Source organism: Oryx dammah, unplaced genomic scaffold (assembly GCF_014754425.2).
Source record: "Oryx dammah isolate SB20612 unplaced genomic scaffold, SCBI_Odam_1.1 HiC_scaffold_1, whole genome shotgun sequence".
In the NCBI taxonomy this organism is placed as follows: Eukaryota; Metazoa; Chordata; class Mammalia; order Artiodactyla; family Bovidae; genus Oryx; species Oryx dammah.
The window spans coordinates 38463666-38483863 of NW_024070185.1; the positions used below are offsets into that span (position 1 = coordinate 38463666).

The 20198-nt window shown below is 40.3% G+C and overlaps 1 protein-coding gene and 1 long non-coding RNA gene across 2 annotated transcripts in view; one reads left to right on the forward strand and one right to left on the reverse strand.

The window, feature by feature from the left end:
- Positions 1-1410: 1410 nt before the first annotated feature.
- Positions 1411-4367, forward strand: LOC120864815. Its single transcript, XR_005721238.1, has 2 exons — positions 1411-1498; positions 2281-4367. It is a non-coding gene; the product is annotated as an uncharacterized LOC120864815 (long non-coding RNA).
- A 1725-nt stretch (positions 4368-6092) lies between these two features.
- Positions 6093-20198, reverse strand: part of LOC120864854 (programmed cell death 1 ligand 2-like) — a 67562-nt gene continuing 53456 nt past the window's right edge. The window contains exon 7 of the mRNA XM_040242084.1: positions 6093-7395. Within this exon, the coding sequence (XP_040098018.1) occupies positions 7390-7395 (6 nt within the window). The 3' untranslated portion in view covers positions 6093-7389. The remainder of the gene's footprint in view (positions 7396-20198) is intronic.

The following is a 20198-nucleotide window of genomic DNA, read 5'->3' on the forward strand; positions in this document are numbered from 1 at the left end:
AGATAGTGGAGAGAACTTCGACAGAGATACAGAAGATACTGTTAGACACCTCTGCCCAACTGTACCTTTGGCGGCATCTTTGACTCTTCAGTTAACAAAAGCTGACACATTCTGCTTTTTAATTTAAGCCAGTTTGCATTGGATATTCTTTTGCTTGCCACCAAGTGATATAACTTCTTCTGCAAAGTGCATGTTAAAATAAGTTAATTTTGTTCTATACTCATGGCCAAAGCAGTTCCTAGTTGTTATTTTTTTACTCAATTAATCAAGAAATGGTTTTTCCAGTAGTCATGTATAGATAGATGTGAGAGTTGGACTATAAAGAAAGCTGAGCGCCGAAGAATTGATGCTTTTGAACTGTGGTATTGGAGAAGACTCTTGAGAGTCCCTTGGCCTGCAAGGAAATCTAACCAGTCCATCCTAAAGGAAATCAGTCCTGAATATTCATTGGAAGGACTGATGTTGAAGCTGAAACTCCAATACTTTGGCCACCTGATGTGAAGAGCTGACTCACTGGAAAAGACCCTGATGCTGGGAAAGATTGAAGGCAGGAGGAGAAGGGGACAACAGAGGCTGAGATGGTTGGATGGCATCACTGACTCAATGGACATGAGTCTGAGTAAACTCCGAGAGTTGGTGATGGACAGGGAGGCCTGGTGTGTTGCAGTCTATGGGGTCGCAAAGAGTCAGACACGACTGAGCCACTGAACTGAACTGACTGAATCAAGAAATACATAATAGGATGTTGTTATGTGGTGAAATGTCACAAAGTTTAAGCAAGTTCCTTGTCCTACAGTTCAATTGGAATTCATCATCTCTGTATTTTTCCTCTCACAAGGAATACATCTCCTTTACCCAGATAAGTTTTGATCCAGCAATGAGATCCTTTGAACTGTTCTTGGTTCTAAGCCGACCTTCCTCTACTCTGACCTGCTGGTGGTAGGGCTCTGATTCAGCAAACCTCCTTTACCAGCCTTCTTTGCCAGCTGACTTCCTGTTTAATAAATGGGAAGCCTTAGGGACTGGAATGTGGGAACGGGAGAATTCCTTCCTATTTCTAGTTCCTGAATGTGTCGTAGCAGTAGACAGCAAAAAGGGAACTGTTCTATTCACTTCTAATATCTGGGTTTCCTTGGTATCACTTTTTACTCTTTCTGCCTTCTAATATTTTTATAACCAATTCCTTATATTAAATATACTGTTTTTCTGAGTGAACCCTGGCTGATACAGTATTTGATACTAGGAGTGGTTTCAGGAAACAGACTTTCAAACCAGGAATCTGGATTCATTTGCTTTGCACTCAGAGCTAAGCTCTTCACCAATGGATGATGGGAAGTAGTAATTTGTGGAATGTGATGACATCATGATTTATTGATGACAGATGACATCATCATCTGTTCTTCTCAGGTTTAATGCCACTGGTCAGCTGGCTTTTGGAGATCAAGTAACTGCTGTATGTGATCATTATGGTAGAGAAGATGACTATAAGGAATGTAAGGTGAGATGGCTACTCCTGATGGTGATATTGTGCTTGCAGGAAAAAATTACAAGCTCATATCTTTCAACTCAAATCATCTTCAGGGCATCAGAGGGCTCCTAAGGATGCCCCTAAGAGTATCTCTTATTCCCTCTACATATAGGAGATATATCTAAAACATTCAGATCCAAACTAAGCATCCACAGACTGGCCAAATCTCACATGTCAAAGTTTAGGCAGTATTTGGAAGGCATAGGACTCTGAGGAATGGAAACATTTGAGTGGACTTGGATGAAGCTGAGAATCTTGAATCTCCCAAGTATCGCTGAGTTTCCTTTGAATAAGCCTCTATTTCCTATTTGATGATACTTCCTTTGCTTGAAAACCTGTAATGATTATATATGGAGGAGTTGCCTTGCATGGAGATCCCTATTCATTTTAAACTCCTTTGCTCCCAACTTTCATGGCCTTCAATCTTTTATCTGGAGTCAGATCCCAGCCTGCTTATGGAGAGAAGGGCACAGTCTTGTTCAGGAGGAAGAGGGTTATACTCCAAAAGAATAACAAGATTTGGTTAAATTTATATTAGAATAAACATATCTAATATAACAGAGGGTGGATTCTAAGGTATCAGACCAAGGTGAACAAACGGAACATTGGGTTGGGGCTTAATTTAGGTAGCCCTGATATAATACACTTTCCATAGATTTTTGGACTTAATGCTATGGTAAACTGTTAAAATAATAGCCCCCAGAGAATCATGCCACTCTGTATATTGTGCCCTTATGTAACCCCTTCCACAGTGGTCTTTGGCATAGCTGTCTGACTTGCTTTGGCCAATGAGGCTGGAACAAATGTGATGCGAACAGAAACCTGTCAAGCCCTTGCATGTTGGGCTTGCCTTCTTTTTTCTTGTTCTGGACCAGATTCCATGTTGATGAAGCCTGACTAACCTGCTGGAGACACATGGCCCACTAGCAATCGGCAGCAACTCCAAGACATGTAAGACCAGCTGAGACCAGCATCTTTCAGCCAATCTGTCAAACTGCCAGACTGACTGCAAACACATGAATGAGCCCAGCTGACATGTAAGGAAGAAATGCCCCAGTTGAGCCCAACCCAAATTGCTAATCTACAAAATCATAAAAACATATGATAAACATAAGCCACTAAGTTTTGTTATATAGCAAAACTAGGTAAAACAAATGTATTAGTTTGAGCAGCTTGGAGTGGCTCAGTTTGCTTGTCTCAGAAATGTATGTTCAACATTACATTCAATGATATCGACTTGATAGAATTTTGCTGGACTAATGTATAGAAAGGATTCTAATGGCATAGGGAGATAGGAATAATGGAGTAATTTATCATGTAACCTATGTGTCTTTCCTCACCTTGAAAGGGTCCAAGGGATGTTTCCCTCATTAAAGTATTGAGAAATGCATTAGTGAGGGAGCCCCAGCAATCTTGAATACCTCCAGGGAGCTGTTTTCTGTAGGCCAAAGTTGATGCTGGATAATGCTGCCACTGAGATGCGCTTCCCGATTTCAGTGGAGATGACTGGATCTCAGAGTAGGGGGAGGCGGGGGGCGGCAGTGGGTGGCTGGCCTACCAAAACACTACTTGACCCATATGACAGAAATTTGACTTATCACAGTTAAGAATCAGCTTCTTGCCCAGTTCATAGACCCAACGAGTTCACAGATCTGAAGCTCCTGGTTGAAGAGGATGGACTGTGCAACAATGCTGCAAATACGTAGTGGAGGTCTTCCTCCAAGCTATCCGTAAAGGGACATAGTCATTTACTAAAGTGTCTGTGCATTGGGAGAAATGGAAATACCCAAACTTTTCAAGGATTCCAAAATACTGCTCTGAAATCACACTAACCCTTAGGAACCCCAAATACCACTGTGATCTAATGGTCAAAATAGGGGCTTAGAGTGATCAGGTGATAAACAAAGTTTGGGCCCAATTCCAGCTCATCATAGATCTGTGACCCATGCATCCATTAAAAATGATAATTAGGAAGCCTAGTCAGCAACATATTTGTGGATTTACTCATGCATGCTCAGTCACTTCAGTCATGTCTGACTCTCTGAGACCCTATGGGCTGTAGCCTGCCAGGTTCCTCTGTTCACGGGATTCTCCAGGCAAAAATACTCGAGAGGGTAGCCATGCCCCCCTCAGGGGGATCTTCCTGACCCAGGGACTGAACATCTCTTATGTCTCCTGCATTTGCAGGCAGGTTCTTTACCAGTAGCACCACCTGGGAAGCTCATCTGTGAACTTATATACAATGACAAACTTGAAAGAAGGACAGAAAATGACATGTTAACAACTATACCAAGATGCTGTACAAGTCTGGACAAAGCAACTGCTAACAGCAAAAATGAAAATACCTGTGTTTGGATGATGGCGTCATAGGTGATTTTTGCTTGTTTGGCCTTCTCAAGTCCTCAAACTCTCCCAAAAGCTGTTTTTGCTTTCTTTGTAAAAGGGACTTTTTAAAAAAATACTTAGAACTCATTTGGCTCTTCTTCTTTGAGGATTCCCATTGTACAACTTTCTGGCCAATCATATTAAGGTCATGGTAAGTAAGAATGTTAAGTGTAGTCACTCTGTCCAGTGTTGTAATGAGTCTCAGAGCCAGTCATGCATGAGGCCTCGCTCATATACAAGATACTGCAGGAATGACAAAATCTCACTCTTTCCCTGCCCTCTAGGAGCAGATAGCTAAGGGGACGATATAAAATGTGCTCAAATCCTCATGATTCAAAACTGGAAATAGATAACTGTTTCAGAGAGGGACAAAGAAAACAATGCTCCACCCAAAGTAAAGAGAGCTCATATTCAGTAGGGAAAAAAAAAAAAAAAACCAGAAAATATTCACTGGCAGAACTGGTATCTAAAGAAAGCATAGGGTTTTGTGAAGGCAAATCAAGGCCCCAGAAAAGAGGTGTTCTGGGAGCAGGGGACAGTACAAGGCATACTGGAGGACTGGAGAGCTCTTTGACTTAGCTGGGGGAATGTGGCATGTACAGGAGAGCCTGGGGACAAAACCCCTTGGCTGGAAATCCTTGGAGCACAGCTCACATCTCCCTTAGGGTTAGGATTTAGGAGAAATATCCTGCAGACAGACTAGCTTAATAGTGTCCAGACATTGCCCATTTAGCAAAAAATAGTGGCTGGTACATAGGGGGATTACAAGTGGTACTTGTCATTTAACAGGTACTTACCATGTGCCGTACATGCTAAGTGCCTGATAAAGGAAGATGCTAACTGTCTTTTTTATATTACAGCGGGGCCTTCATATTGAGTTTCCACATCCAACTGAGGATTGAAAATATTAGAAAAGAATTGCAGAAAATTCCAAAAAGCAAAACTTAAATATGCTGTTCAACTATAACATAGCATTTATATTGTAGTTACAACTATTTTACTTAAGCACTTACACTGATTGGGTCTTATAAGTAATCTGCAGATGATTTAAAGTATATAGGAGAACATGAATAGATTACACAAACATTTTGTATAAGGCACTTGAGCATCCACAGATTTGGTATCCGAGGGGGTCCTGGAGCCAGTTCCCTGCAGATACCAAGGGAGGATTGTATTCATCTTTTAGATAAGGAAACTGATGCTTAGAGATCAGATGATATGTACAAAGTTGTGTAATTCATATGCAGTTGAGGTGGGGTTGGAATCTCTGACATCAGAGCCTGTCTTCTACCTCCTGTAGTGCCTCTTTGGAAACAGTAAGAGTGAAATTAATTCTAGACCAGAAAAAGTACTACAGGGTGTATGTAACCAGTAAAATTCCACCTTAAATCCCATCCAGTAGGAAATAAAGACACATGGTGGGGTGTAATGAATATGGTTCCACTGTTCTAGTTCTATCCTTTCCAAGCCAACCAGGCAGCCTTAACCAAATTTCTTAACCTCTTTGTGCCTCAGTTTCTTTATCTTTAAAATAGAGACATGAATAGTGCCTTTCTTAGAGGGTTTTGAGAGAATTTATTTTAATAATATGTATAAAATGCTAGACAACATCAGGTAGGAAGTACTTGGTAAATGTTAATCATTATGGTTGTTAGGCTGTAGTGTAGAACATTTCTCACACTAGGACACAATGCCTAGTGGTCTTCTTCCCCAAAGAACTCTGAATTTTGGGATACTGGAGCTAGGGAGCCCTGTCCCAACTTGGTGTTTAAGAAAAGAACCCTGATCTAGGACTAAAGATGGTGGTATTTTGACAGAAGCCATTATTCCACCAGGTTCCTATAGAATTAAATATTACCACCCAAGGATGCAGCATGCCAGTCACGTATCAGTGGAGATGTGCAGCCCACATGGACAGACCTGCTTCCTCGGGCAGAAGGTCCGGTCTGCCTGTTCTGACTCCTGCACAATTAGGAGGTGCTTCCTTCCTCAGCAAGGGCCACAGACCAACACATGGGACCTGAGAGACAGCCGTGGGACCCTGCCCTTCTGAAGAAGGAATTGAGTGTGCTGCAAAGGCTTTTACACCTATGGGAGCCAACTGGCCTTATGGAACATTAAACTTACTCACTTGGATGGGCCCTGAGGAAACCACTTAGCCAAAAGCAGAACATCTGGAACATTTTGAAGAACTGAGTTTTATTCTTCAATTGTATTCTTTGATTTTCAACAGAAGAAACTGAGATGTTACATAATTGTCTGTTACTCACTTTCACCCCCCTTCATTCTCATTAACCTAAAATTATTCTTAGTCTGTGCATCAGTTAAAAGAGTTTGCTTCAAGCGCATTCATCGTCTGTTATACTTGATAATGTTTACATTTGGATAGTTTATGGGTCAGCTAATGCCTTGAACGTCCTAGCACACAGACCAAATTGAACATGATCAGCCTGATGGACCACATCCAGTTACCCTCCTCCTTGACACGTGATAATGGAGTCCCACAGGATTTCTAGTACTGACCATCAGAGATCATAGCTAGTGACCATCACTCTATCACAGACCTGGAAACTGAGCTACTGAAAGGTTAAGTTTAAAGTCAAAGAGAAGGCTAGGAAAGGAGCCTTAGTTTGGTGCTTTGACCATTATAGCTACTCATCTGAAATTTTTGCAGAAATAGCATATTAGTATGACAAAACTTAAAATGTGTACGATTGGCTTCTGAGGATTTTTTGAAGGAAAGATGTAGTTTGCTTTTGCTTTTAAAATACCGTTCAACACAGTGCCATTACAAGTTAAAATCAATGCTTTGTGATTTAAATCTCAGAAAAATACTCAATGGCTTTTCTCCACAATCTGTAGTTGACCACTCTGTGTACTTCAATGCTTAAACATTTCATTAAAACAACTCAGATGTTTTCTAGCTTCCTGTAAATCATAAAACATGTCAATTATGGCTTGACTTTGTATAAAGTCCTGTCTGTGAACTCACAGTCTCAATAGGCTTGTTCAGTATCCAGAGGAAACTACACATAAAAATAACTCTACTGGAAATCTTTTGTCCATTTCTGTAACTGGAAACTTCTACTTGTCTCTGCTTCTGGATACCACTTTGGAAACTTAAGGAGAAATAATTCCCTCTGTTTCCAGTCTGGAAGAAAGAAAGAGCCAGAGGACCCTCAGCGGGGTCCAGGATCCAATGTGGTTGTTTTCTAAAGTGCAGTAGTGTGTGCGTGGAGCCCTGGGCTGTTGGGGAGAGAGTCCAGATCAGTGGAGGCGCAGTCGCCTGACTTTCTGTTACATGGTGGTGGGTGCTGCCTAGTCATGCTGCAGTCTCCAGAATAAAGTGCTGGTTTATACAAAGACAATTGAAAAGTACAAACAACAAGCTCTGCAGGCCAGAGGATTCTTGTTCAGAGTCTAGAAGTTTCTTGAGGATGTCCTATCAGGTCACCCCAGCTCCTGAGACCACAGGTTCAAATCTGGAGAGAAAAGTTCACAAACAGAAAAATCATTTTTCTGACTAGAAAATACACAAACTCTCAAAGTCTGATTGGAGTGAGAAAATTGGAGTAAAGAAAAAGCTTAAAGGCAGCAGGGCTTAAAGCTTTCTTTCCACCCCCTTGACCATTTGCCCTAGTCCAAATCTTTAGTTTCTCTCCCCAGACTGATGGCAAAAAGCTCTCACCTCTGTTCTCTGAGCTGCAGGCAGCTGAGCAATACTGGAGCAAAGTTCAAGGGGCTTCCCTATTCAGACCTTTCATTGTGTCAGATATTTCTGTTTATTCCTGGAGATGCATTTTCCTCCACCCTGCTCAGCCTGTGCACGTCCTAGGACTGCATCACTGGCCTCTCTTTTGTCTGGTTTCCATTCCATTTTTTCCCTCAAGTCTCAGAGACAGAGGAGATTGCACGGGATAGGAGAGTAAGGTTGGGAGATCTCTTCCTCAGTCACCTACTGGAGAAGCTGCAGGTCCGTTTTATCTCTCTCTTAAAGTCTACAGCTCTGTGGTCTGCCCTTTCCTCCTGTGGTTCTCACCAGGCTTCTGGAACTGCTCCCTTCCCTTTCCCCTTCAGTCTGAGGATACTGGGCCCCCTGAGATAGCAAGAGCAGGGACCAGTGTCCATCTGTATTCGCTATCATATCCTTTTATTACGAACTGATAAAACATGTAAACTATTTTCCTGAGCCCTGTGAACAGCTCTAGCAAATTAGTTGAACCCAAGAAGGTGGTCATGAGGACCTCAGATTTATAGCTGACTGGCCAGAAGTAAAGGTGAACGTGTGACTGGCATCTGAAGTGGAGGGGGAACACTCGGGAACTGAGCCCTTAAACTGTGCAATCTCGTGCTGTCACCAGTTAGTGTCAGAACTGAGTGACACTGTAGGACACTCACCTTGTGATGCAGAGAATGGCTTGATGTGGGGAAAACTTCCACACATCTGGTGTCAGATATGCTTGAGTTTGATAGTAGTATGAGAGTTAAAGAGGAATGTAGGAGGACAACTCAAATTTTTTCCTACTCAGAATATATATGTGTATATATATATAAAGGGTTATAAGAGAAAAGAAGAAAAAAAATTAGAACCATTGGCATAGGAAAAAGAAAAGGAGACATGTCCATGTTGCTATAATAGAATGCCAAAGCTGTGGTTGGTTCTCTGGTGGACGTTCTTAGAGGAAAGATAAGAGAATCAAGTAAACAAAACAAAACAAAATGAAGACATTGGACCAATTACTATATAGGTATACATAGAAAGCTGGCCTCATATTTTAATATAAGGTATACAGAAATATATAGAGGTATACAGAAGTATACAGAAAGAGGTATACAGAGGTATTTAGAAAGCTGGCCTCTTATATTTTAATCTTAACCCAAACTATGGCAATGAGAGCAGTTTTTTGAGTCCCTCATCTCTAATACTTCCTTGTAAGACTCTTAGATGACTAATGTGCTTAAGTCATTTTCAAAATTCTCCCAGGGCCTACCTGACACAGAGTCTTGCAAATAAAAACACAATACATGTTTGAGACTGAATGCATAAATAAATAGTGTTATACTGGGGATCACAAGATCTTTCAATTTTTTTGTCATTATTTCATCAATTGTCACTTAACATGCCTTAAACTCAATCTCATGATCTCTAAAGTAGAGAAGTCAGGCTGCTTTATTAGGTCTGGAAGCTCTAATAAAGTATTACTTGGATGACTAGAATAACTTTTTTTTAAGGAAGCATAACACATATCTGGCCATAGCAAACACCCACTTCCAACAACACAAGAGAAGACTCTACACATGGATATCACCAGATGGTCAAAACTGAAATCAGATTGATTATATTCTTTGCAGCCAAAGATGAACAAGCTCTATACAGTCATCAGAAGAACAAGACCAGGAGCTGACTGTGGCTAAAATCATGAACTAGTTATAGCCAAATTCAGACTTAAATTGAAGAAAGTAGGGAAAACCACTAGACTATTCAGGTATGTCATATATCAAACCCCTTATGATTATACATTGGAAGTGACAGATAGATTCAAGGGATTAGATCTGATAGACAGAGTTCCTGAAGAACTTTGGATGGAGGTTTGTGACATGGTACAGGAGGCAGTGATCAAGAGCATCCCCAAGAAAAAAGAAATGCAAAAAGGCAAAATGATTGTCTGATGAGGGCTTACAAATAGCTGTGAAAAGAAGAGAAGCTAAAGGCAAAGGAGAAAAGGAAAGATATAAGCATCTGAATGCAGAGTTCCAAAAAATAGCAAGGAGAGATAAGAAAGCCTTCCTTAGTGATCAATGCAAAGAAATAGAGGAAAACAACAGAATGGAAAAGACTAGAGATCTCTTCAAGAAAATTAGAGATACCAAGGGAACATTTCATGCAAAGATGGGCACAGTAAAGGACAGAAATGGTATGGACCTAACAGAAGCACACACTATTAAGAGGAGGTGGCAAGAATACACAGAAAAACTATGCAAAAAAGATCTTCATGACCCAGATAATCACAATGGTGTGATCACTCACCTAGAGCCAGACATCCTGGAATGTGAAGTCAAGTAGGCCTTAGGAAGCATCACTAAGAACAAAGCTAGTGGAGGTGATGGAATTCCAGTTGAGCAACTTCAAATCCTAAAAGATGATGTTGTGAAAGTACTGCACTCAATAGGCCAGCAAATTTGGAAAACTCAGCAGGGGCCATGGGACCGGAAAAGGTCAGTTTTCATTCCAGTCCCAAAGAAAGGCAATGCAAAAGAATGCTCAAACTAATGTACAATAACACTCATCTCACACACTACCAAAGTAATGCTCAAAACTCTCCAAGCCAGGCTTCAACAGTATATGAACCATGAACTTCCAGATGTTCAAACTGGATTTATAAAAGGCAGAGGAACCAGAGATCAAATTGCCAACATGTGTTGGATCATCGAAAAAGGGAGAGAGTTCCAGAAAAACATCTACTTCTGCTTTATCAGCTATGCCAAAGCCTTTAACTGTGTGAATCACAACAAACTGTGGAAAATTCTTCACGAGATGGAAATACCAGACCACTTGACCTGCCTCCTGAGAAATCTGTATGCAGGTCAAGAAGACACAGTTACAACTGGACATGGAACAAGAGAGTGGTTCCAAGTCAGAAAGGAGTACATCAACAGTGTATAATGTTACCCTGCTTATTTAACTTATATGCAGAGTACATTATGAGAAATGCTGGACTGAATGAAGCACAAGCTGCAATCAAGACTGCCAGGAGAAATATCAATAACCTCAGATATGCAGATGACACCATACTTATGGCAGAAAGCAAAGAAGAACTAAAGTGCCTCTTGATGAAAGTGAAAGAGTGAAAAAGTTGGTTTAAAACTCAACATTCAGAAAACTAAGATCATGGCATCTGATACCATCACTTCATGGCAAATAGATGAGGAATCAATGGAAACAGTGACAGACTTTATTTTTTTGGGCTCCAAAATCACTGCAGATGGTGACTGTAGCCATGAAATTAAAAGATGCTTGCTTCTTGGAAAAAAAGTTATGACCAACCTAGAGAGCATATTGAAAAGCAGAGACATTACTTTGCCAACAAAGGCCCATATAGTCAAAGCTTTGGTTTTTCCAGTAATCATGTATGGAAGTGAGAGTTGAACCAAAAAGAAAGCTGATAGCTGAAGAATTGATGTTTTTGAACTGTGCTGTTGGAGAAGACTCCTGAGAGTCCTTTGGACAGCAAGGAGGTCCAACCAGTCCATCCTAAAGGAAATCAGTCCTGAATATTCATTGGATGGACTGATGCTGAAGCTGAAGCTCCAGTACTTTGGCCACCTGAGGCGAAGAACTGACTCACTGGAAAAGACCCTGATGCTGGGAAAGATGGAAGGCAAGAGAAGGTGAAAACAGAGGATGAGATGGTTGGATGGCATCACTGACTCAATGGACATGAGTTTGAGGAAGCTCCAGGAGTTGGCGATGGACAGGGAGGTCTGGTGTGCTGTAGTCCATGGGGTTGCAAAAGTCGGACATGACTGAGTGACTGAACTAAACTGAACTGAACTGAACTGATACATATCTATGGTATCAGAATTCAGTTCTAGTCGACCAGCCATATCCGATTCTTTGCAACCCCATGGACTGCACGCCAGGCTTCCCTGTTGGTCACCAACACCCAGAGCTTCCTCAAACTCATGTCCATTGAGTCAGTGATGCCATCAAGCCATCTCATCCTCTGTCATCCCCTTTTCCTCCTGCCTTCCATCTTTCCCAGCATCAGGGTCTTTTCAAATGAGTCAGTTCTTCACCTCAGGTGGCCAAAGTATTGGAGCTTCAGCTTCAGCATCAGTCTGTCTGATGAATATTCAGGACTGATTTCCTTTAGGATGGACTGGTTTGATTTCCTTGCAGTCCAAGGGACTCTCAAGAGTCTTCTCCAACACCACAGTTCAAAAGCATCAATTCTTTGGTGCTCAGCTTTCTTTATGGTCCAACTCTGACATTCAGACATGACTACTGGAAAAACCATAGCTTTGACTAGATGGACCTTTGTTGGCAAAGTAATGTCTCTGCTTTTTAATATGATGTCTAGCAATCAGAATCCACTCCTAAAGTTATACTGGTTGACAGCTTGCTTGCCTGCATAACAACAAGAAGCCAGGGGCCTGAATAGCCCCATAAGTGAGTCAAGTTAGCTGCAAGGAGAACTTCCACAAATGGAAAGGGTAGTGTACCACAGAAAAGGATTCAGGAATTCTGGACTAGGAGTTCCATCATTAAGTTATAACACAACCTTGTGCAAGTTACCTTGTCTGTTACATCCCTGCAGCATGTGTCTATTCCTTCTCAGTTGCCTGAGCTAGGAATTTGTGAGAGGCAACTAAGATACTGATACATGTCCTTGAAAGGGAGTAAAAGCGTTTCCCTCCCCAAAGCTGAAAAGGACCCTATGAAGAGCCCTACATAATGCATCTGACTACTGAGATATAGAGAGATGAGTAGGGGATGGTTAACAGGCCTTAAAAAACTCCTTTCTTCATCTAACAGGCACCCCTGGGGCACTTAAAACAGTGACACATTGGGGAATTTTAAAATGTATTAAAGTACAAACAAAATTCAGGAAACATGAAGAAAATAATATGAGGTTCCATCACACAATGACAATTATTATGGATTTTTTTTTATGATTATGAGCAGTTTAATGTGGGGTGTATTTTTTGGTATTTTAATGTCTTCATTTTGGGGAGAGAAAGCAGGTATGGTGGTTATATTAAAACTTTTTGAAATAGAGAACTAATTATATGATGAATATATTCTGACACTATCCTTTTTTCTTTTTTATATAGAAAGCATTTTCCCTCAGAAACACAATGTTAAATGGCAACATATGCTCTATTGTTTCCCTGTTGTACCAGTTAGGCTAGACTAGATTATGCTGCAGTAACAAACAACTCTTAAATCTCAATATAATAAATATAGGCTTATTCTTGGTCATGTTCCATGCCCACCGAGGGTCAGCCAGGCGCCCTGTTATTTGTTGTTACTCAGAAACCCAGGCTGATGTAGAAATCACTATCTTGAATGTTGCAGATGAAAACAGAAAATACAGCAAAGCACAGGCTAGCTGTTATATATTCTATCTCAAAGTAACACACATCACTTATGCTTACATTTAGTTGATCAAAGCAAGTCATATGACCACATTTATGACCTAATTAATCATAGAGAAGTGCAATCCTATTGTGTACACAAGAGCAAGAGATCTAGAAATGTGTGAAATAACACTAATGACTACCACATTCACCATGGAGAATGATGGGAAAGGGCCATATCCTTGGCTACATTTAGTTTTATCTGAGGTTTTAATTTTATAATATTAAGGTTAAGGCCTTGAAGGCCCATCTTGGGTGACTGAGAAGTCTGGATTTTCACAACAACAGGAATAGGCACTACCTTTCCCAGAGTTCTCTAGAAAGTTAGGGGTAGAAACCTGGAGTGGAAAACCCAGCCTAGAGCTGCTGTTACTTGAATTACTGAGCCCTTTTGGGCACTCTCACAATAATCAGGCCCCACTTCAGTCACTGGTCAGTGAGGCAAAACCAGCAAGCTCTTCCTTTCTTAGGTGGGAAGCAAGAATAATTATTTGAATAAGAGTCTTGCCAGAAGTATGTATGTATGACACATATCTCAGTGTTCACAGTAGCACTATTTACAACAGCCAAACATGGAAGCAACCTAAGTGTCCATTAATAGATGAATGGATTAAGAGGATATAGTGTGTGTGTGTGTATACACACACAATGGAATATTAGCCATAAAGAGAATGAAATATTGCCATTTGCTGCAACATGGATGGACCCAGAGAATATTATATTTAATGAAGTAAGTCAAAGAAAGACAAATATCTTATGATATCACTTACATGTGGAATCCAAAAAAATAAAATACAAATGAACTTATTTACAAGACAGACTTACAGACATAGAAAACAAACATGATTACCTAAGGGGCAGGAACTAGGGATAAGTTAAGAGTATGGGATTAAGATATACTACCATATATCAAGATTGCCGGGAGAAATATCAATAACCTCAGATATGCAGATGACACCACCCTTATGGCAGAAAGTGAAGAGGAACTAAAAAGCCTCTTGATGAAAGTGAAAGACGAGAGTGAAAAAGTTGGCTTAAAGCTCAACAGTCAGAAGACAAAGATCATGGGATCCGGTCCTATCACTTCATGGGAAATAGATGCGGAAACAGTGGAAACAGTGTCAGACTTTATTTTGGGGGGCTCCAAAATCACTGCAGATGGTGACTGCAGCCATGAAATTAAAAGACGCTTACTCCTTGGAAGAAAAGTTATGACCAACCTAGATAGCATATTCAAAAGCAGAGACATTACTTTGCCAGCAAAGGTCCGTCTAGTCAAGGCTATGGTTTTTCCAGTAGTCATGTATGGATGTGAGAGTTGGACTGTGAAGAAAGCTGAGCGCCAAAGAACTGATGCTTTTGAACTGTGGTGTTGGAGAAGACTCTTGGAGTCCCTTGGACTACAAGGAGATCCAACCAGTCCATTCTGAAGGAGATCAGCCCTGGGATTTCTTTGGAAGGAATAATGCTAAAGCTCAAACTCTAGTACTTTGGCCACCTCATGTGAAGAGTTGACTCACTGGAAAAGACTTTGATGCTGGGAGGGATTGCGGGCAGGAGGAGAAGGGGACGACAGAGGATGAGATAGCTGGATGGCATCACTGACTTGATGGACGTGAATCTGAGTGAACTCCGGGAGTTGGTGATGGACAGGGAGGCCCGGTGTGCTGCGATTCACGGGGTTGCAAAGAGTCGGACACGACTGAGTGACTGAACTGAACTGAACTGAACCATATATAAAATAAACAACAAGAATTTACTGTACAGCACAGGGAACTATATTCGGTGTCTTATAATAACCTATAATGGAGAAATATCAATAACCTCAGATATGCAGATGACACCACCCTTATGGCAGAAAGTGAAGAGGAACTAAAAAGCCTCTTGATGAAAGTGAAAGAGGAGAGTGAAAAAGTTGGCTTAAAGCTCAACATTCAGAAAAGTAAGATCATGGCATCCAGTCCCATCATTTCATGGCAAATAGATGGGGAAACAGTGGAAACAGTGTCAGACTTTATTTTTTGGGGCTCCAAAATCACTGCAGATGGTGACTGCAGCCATGAAATTAAAAGACGCTTATTCCTTGGAAGAAAAGTTATGACCAACCTAGATAGCATATTCAAAAGCAGAGACATTACTTTGCCAACAAAGGTCCTTCTAGTCAAGGCTATGGTTTTTCCAGTAGTCATGTATGGATGTGAGAGTTGGACTGTGAAGAAAGCTGAGCACCAAAGAATTGATGCTTTTGAACTGTGGTGTTGGAGAAGACTCTTGAGAGTCCCTTGGACTGCAAGAAGATCCAACCAGTCCATTCTAAAGGAGATCAGTCCTGGGTGTTCTTTGGAAGGAATGATGCTAAAGTTGAAACTCCAGTACTTTGGCCATCTCATGCGAAGAGTTGACTCATTGGAAAAGACTCTGATGCTGGGAGGGATTGGGGGTAGAAGGAGAAGGGAATGACAGAGGATGAGATGGCTGGATGGCATCACCGACTTGATGGACATGAGTTTGAGTGAACTCTGGGAGTTGGTGATGGACAGGGAGGCCTGGCGTGCTGCAGTTCATGGGGTCGTAAAGAGTCGGACACGACTAAGTGACTGAACTGAACTGAACTGATTATGGAAAAGAATCTTAAAAACTATATATGTATTTCTGAATCATTTTGTTGTACAACTGAAACTAGCACAATACTGTAAATCAACTATACGTCAATAAAAATTAAAATTAAAGAAATGAAATTAAATATGTCCAAAGGACATGCTCAGAGCAAGTCCCAAGACTTCATCTTCTGAGATGATAATGAGTAAGAATATGAAGGCCCAGGATTGCTCCTGGAAAGCCAAGAACCTAACACTGTTCCCCAGTGGTGGTTTTTGGGGGTGAGGCAGAGCTAGGGTAGCAGACTGTGTGTCAGAGAGTGAGAGGCTAGCTTGGCCTAAGAACTTCCGGTGGGCTCTGTCCTCAGACTTCATGAAGCTGACGTAGGAGTGGGGTGACATTTTATCCCTTAGCTCAGGAAGAAGTATTTGGTTGGCAGAAAAGTTTGTTCACGTTTTTCCACATCTTACGAAAAACCCTAAATGAACTATTTGACCAACCCATTACATTTACTGTGGAAGGAGGTGCAAAGCCTGGGAGAACCCCAAGGTCAGGAGACAGCAAAATTTTTATGTAAAGGGCGAGATTATAAAAAATTTAGATTTTTATGGACTATATCGTCTCTGTTGCAATTACTCAACTCTACCATAAGAAGCAGAGGAACAGATGAGAATTTAGGAGAGAGAGACAATATGAAAATGGAAAGCATGATTAAGTTTTTTTTCATTTTTTAAAATTAATTAATTAATTTATTTTTTATTATTATTTAAATTTTGTTTACATAAACAGGTGGGGATTTGACCCCCTGGCCATGGTTTGCCTACTCTTTTTTTTTTATCGATACACACCAGTGGGTAGGAGAGTATTAACTGGTTGATTCTCATTAATAGGTGCCTACTAAAGTATGACAGATGTTCTAGAAATCATTATAAGTTGTTCTCTTTTGAATTGGCAAACTCAACTAAAATTAAACAAGATTTTTTAGTAGCAAGCTTAATTTGGTCAAAATCAGTCACTTTCTTTTAAACTGATCATAGATAGAATAAGCTAAAAGAAGTAGAGAAAAACAGCTAATAAAGGAGACAAAACCAAATACCCAATAGTAATATCTCACTTCACTTCATTGATTAAGTAGATATAAAATATGTACACTTAGAAGAAGCCAGGAAATAATGCTGTGACCATGCCCTTAAGAGTGGTATAGACTGTGTGTACAATGCAGAGGGAAAAACAAACAGGGCTGAGCTGCAGATAGAGTCTTACAGACTAAGAAAGGGAGTACAGTTCAGTGTATAGGCATGGGCTCTTACTGGCATACTTGGGTCCATTTTCTGGCCCATGCATTCACTGTCATATGACCTTGCACAAGTATCTCCTTGTCTCTGAGACTGGAGATGGTGGGAGGAAGTACATACCTCGTAGGGCTACTGTGAAAATTAAATGTACCTCTAGAGTGTTTAGAACAGTGGTCTGGCATTAAAACAATAATAATGCTAACTTATTATTCTATAGTAAGGCAGATCCTACAAGAAGTTTGAGCTTCAGTCAGCAAGAAGGAACGAGGAGGGCATTCCAGGCAGAAGACACAACGTGAACAAAGGCGCAAAGGTAGGAAGGAGCACGGCTTGGGGACAGGAAAGGGAGAAGGATGGCCTGAAAAGCCATGCAAAAGAGCTCAAATCTAATCAAGAGACAGGAGATTGGCCTGATGATGAAAACAGTGTAGGGGGAATCAGATCTTGCAGTGTGTGCTGCTCCCCTCAAGGGGACTTCCCAAAGCTATATATATATATAGCTATACATATCTATCTATAGTTCTCATTGGGTGTTGGCAATGAAACAAGATATTAGATAAGTCAAATACAGCTCTTATAATTTGTTCATTTTACTGAGAAGTAAAAATTATTTTTTCAAGAAACTTGTTTGATTTTATCAAGTAATTTCTTGGCTACAAGTTCGGGTTTTTTTTTTTTTTTTTTTTACCCCCTCTAGATCTACTCAGATATTCATTACTTCAGAATATACAAAGTGGTAGATCCTGAAGTCACAGATGCCCTTTTGTTACTGAATGGTTGACAGGCAGGGAGTTGAGGGGAAAACATCTTGCTGAAATAAACAAAAAACCCTAAATAGTCTACATGCAAATCTGGAGTGGCAGCTGCATGGATGAGCAGGTATTAGACAAAGCCCTGGTCATTTGGACAACTACAGTGACCAGAAAATAGATGGCCACATACTTGTATTTTCAAAGGCTCTAGGAAGTCTGACCAACTGACTTACTCCAGGCAAGAATGTCCCCCTCATTTCTTGATGCCTGTGATGGTTTATTTTATGTTAATTTGGCTAGACTCCTGTGCCCAGCTATTTGGTGAAATGTTAGTCTAGATGTTGCTCTGAAGGTATTTTGTATAATAGATGTAATTAACATTTACCATCAGCTGATTTTAAATAAAGTAGATTACCTTCCATAATATGGGTGGGCTTCATTCAATCAGTTGAAGACCTTAACAGCAATCAGAGAAGGAGGAATTCTGCCTCAAGATTGTAATATAAAAAATCCTACCTGAGTTCCCAACCTGCCAGCCCTACAGATTTCATACTTTTCAGGCTAAGAATCTGCCTGTAATGCAGGAGTCATGGGTTTGATCTCTGGGTTGGACAGATTCCCTGGAGAAAGAAATGGCAACTCATTCCAGTATTCTTGCCTGGGAAATCCCATGGACAGTGGAGCCTGGCAGGCGACTGTCCATGGGATCCCAGAGGAGTTGGATGTAACTTAGTGACTAAACAACAAGTGGTTCTGTGGTTCTGTTCTTCTGGAGAAGCATGAAGTGCCCCTCATCCCCAGCAACACATTCCAAGTTTTCTTGGCTGTCCAAACACTTGGCCCCAGATCTATTCTCTTTCTATCCCTCAAATCAGTATTTCCATGTCCTGTTCCCTCTTCTTCCCAGGGGATATTATTCCAAATGTTAAATCAGTTCTCAATAAAGAGTTAAAAACTGACAAGCAACTTTTTAGGGAAGAACTTTTAAAAAGCATCTACTGAAAATCTAACACATTTGTATCTGCTTTGACAAAACCATAATACATTATACTAAATAAAAATAATTTTTCCTTTAATACTTCGCTAGTGATCATCAACCAAGTTCTATATTTTATGCAGCTCTAAACATGATTAGAAATACGTCAATCAATCTGAAAAGAACTTTGAATGCAATCAAAACAAGTACTAATAGACCATAAAATAATGTCATGTACATATGTACATGATAAAGATGAACAGAAATACAGATAAACAGTTTTTTTAAGATGAAAAACATCCCCTCCACACTTGTTATTATATGGCCAAGGCCCTCAACTCTTCCCACCCTGCACCCAAGGCAGACATTATTCATCCATCTATCACCACAGTTTGCATCTAGAAACGGTCTCCCAAACTATCCTCATCTCTGCTCCAGGCATTCCCTGCACCTGACATGAGGCTTGTTTGCCCTCCTGGATTTGATCTAACTTTCTCAATTTACAGATGACAAAACTGAAGCACAGAGAAGAGGCAGATCTTACCTAAGATTATGTAGCTAGATCACAGAAAAATTTAAATCTAAATTGTCTTGAATTTTAATTGTGACCTCTTTAAATAGATATTTCAGGTATAAAATAAAGAGAATAATGTAACGAACATCCGTATACCCACTACTCAGTTCAGGAGGTTAAATTTTATGTTTATCAGTTCCATGCTATTTTTGTACTTCTTTTGTACTTTGTACATATGACTGTTTCCCATATACACTACTTAAGGTTGTTTGCATGTTTCTCTACTTTCTGTCATTGGTAACATGCTATCTATGTCTTTCTGCATCTGTATTTCTTCTAAAAATTATATTGTTCAGATTTATTCATCTCAAAAATACATCTAGTTTTGGTGCTTTCATTTTAATTATCCTCTAGTCTTCTTATTCATCTTTTCTCTTTTTGATTCATATTTGATTATTTCTAATTTGTCGCTGTTATAGGTAATAGTACCAGGTACATTCCTATCTGTATCTTCTATGATATATATCTAACTGGTCCTGATCTCTTACTACTCTCAGGTAAGTGTCAAGGAGGACTGAGGGAGGAAGAGGAGAGGCATCACTTTCACCTCCCTGACTCTTCCTCCAGGTTAAAAGGTAGAGAGTGTAGGTAAATAATTGTGGAGGGGCAGTGGGTCGGGCAGGAGATGGAGAAAATGAATCCCATTTCTTTAATTTGACTTTTGATCAAGACAGTTACTTTATTTTGAATTTCAGACAACCATTAAAAGAGAGTGTGAGATTCCTCTCTTTATAAAGGAGCTCTACTGGTTAAAAATGACTGTGATACCCTCACTTTATAACTGCAATATTCAGACCATGTGGCAGGTCACAGGAGAGACATTTAGGTTGGCAGCAAGCCATTGAGTAATCAATTCCTCAAACAGGTGTTTCTGCCTTCATTATTCAGATTCTAAACTCTTCCCCTACAATATTATGTTTCTAGGAAAAGACTTGAAAACTGATCGACA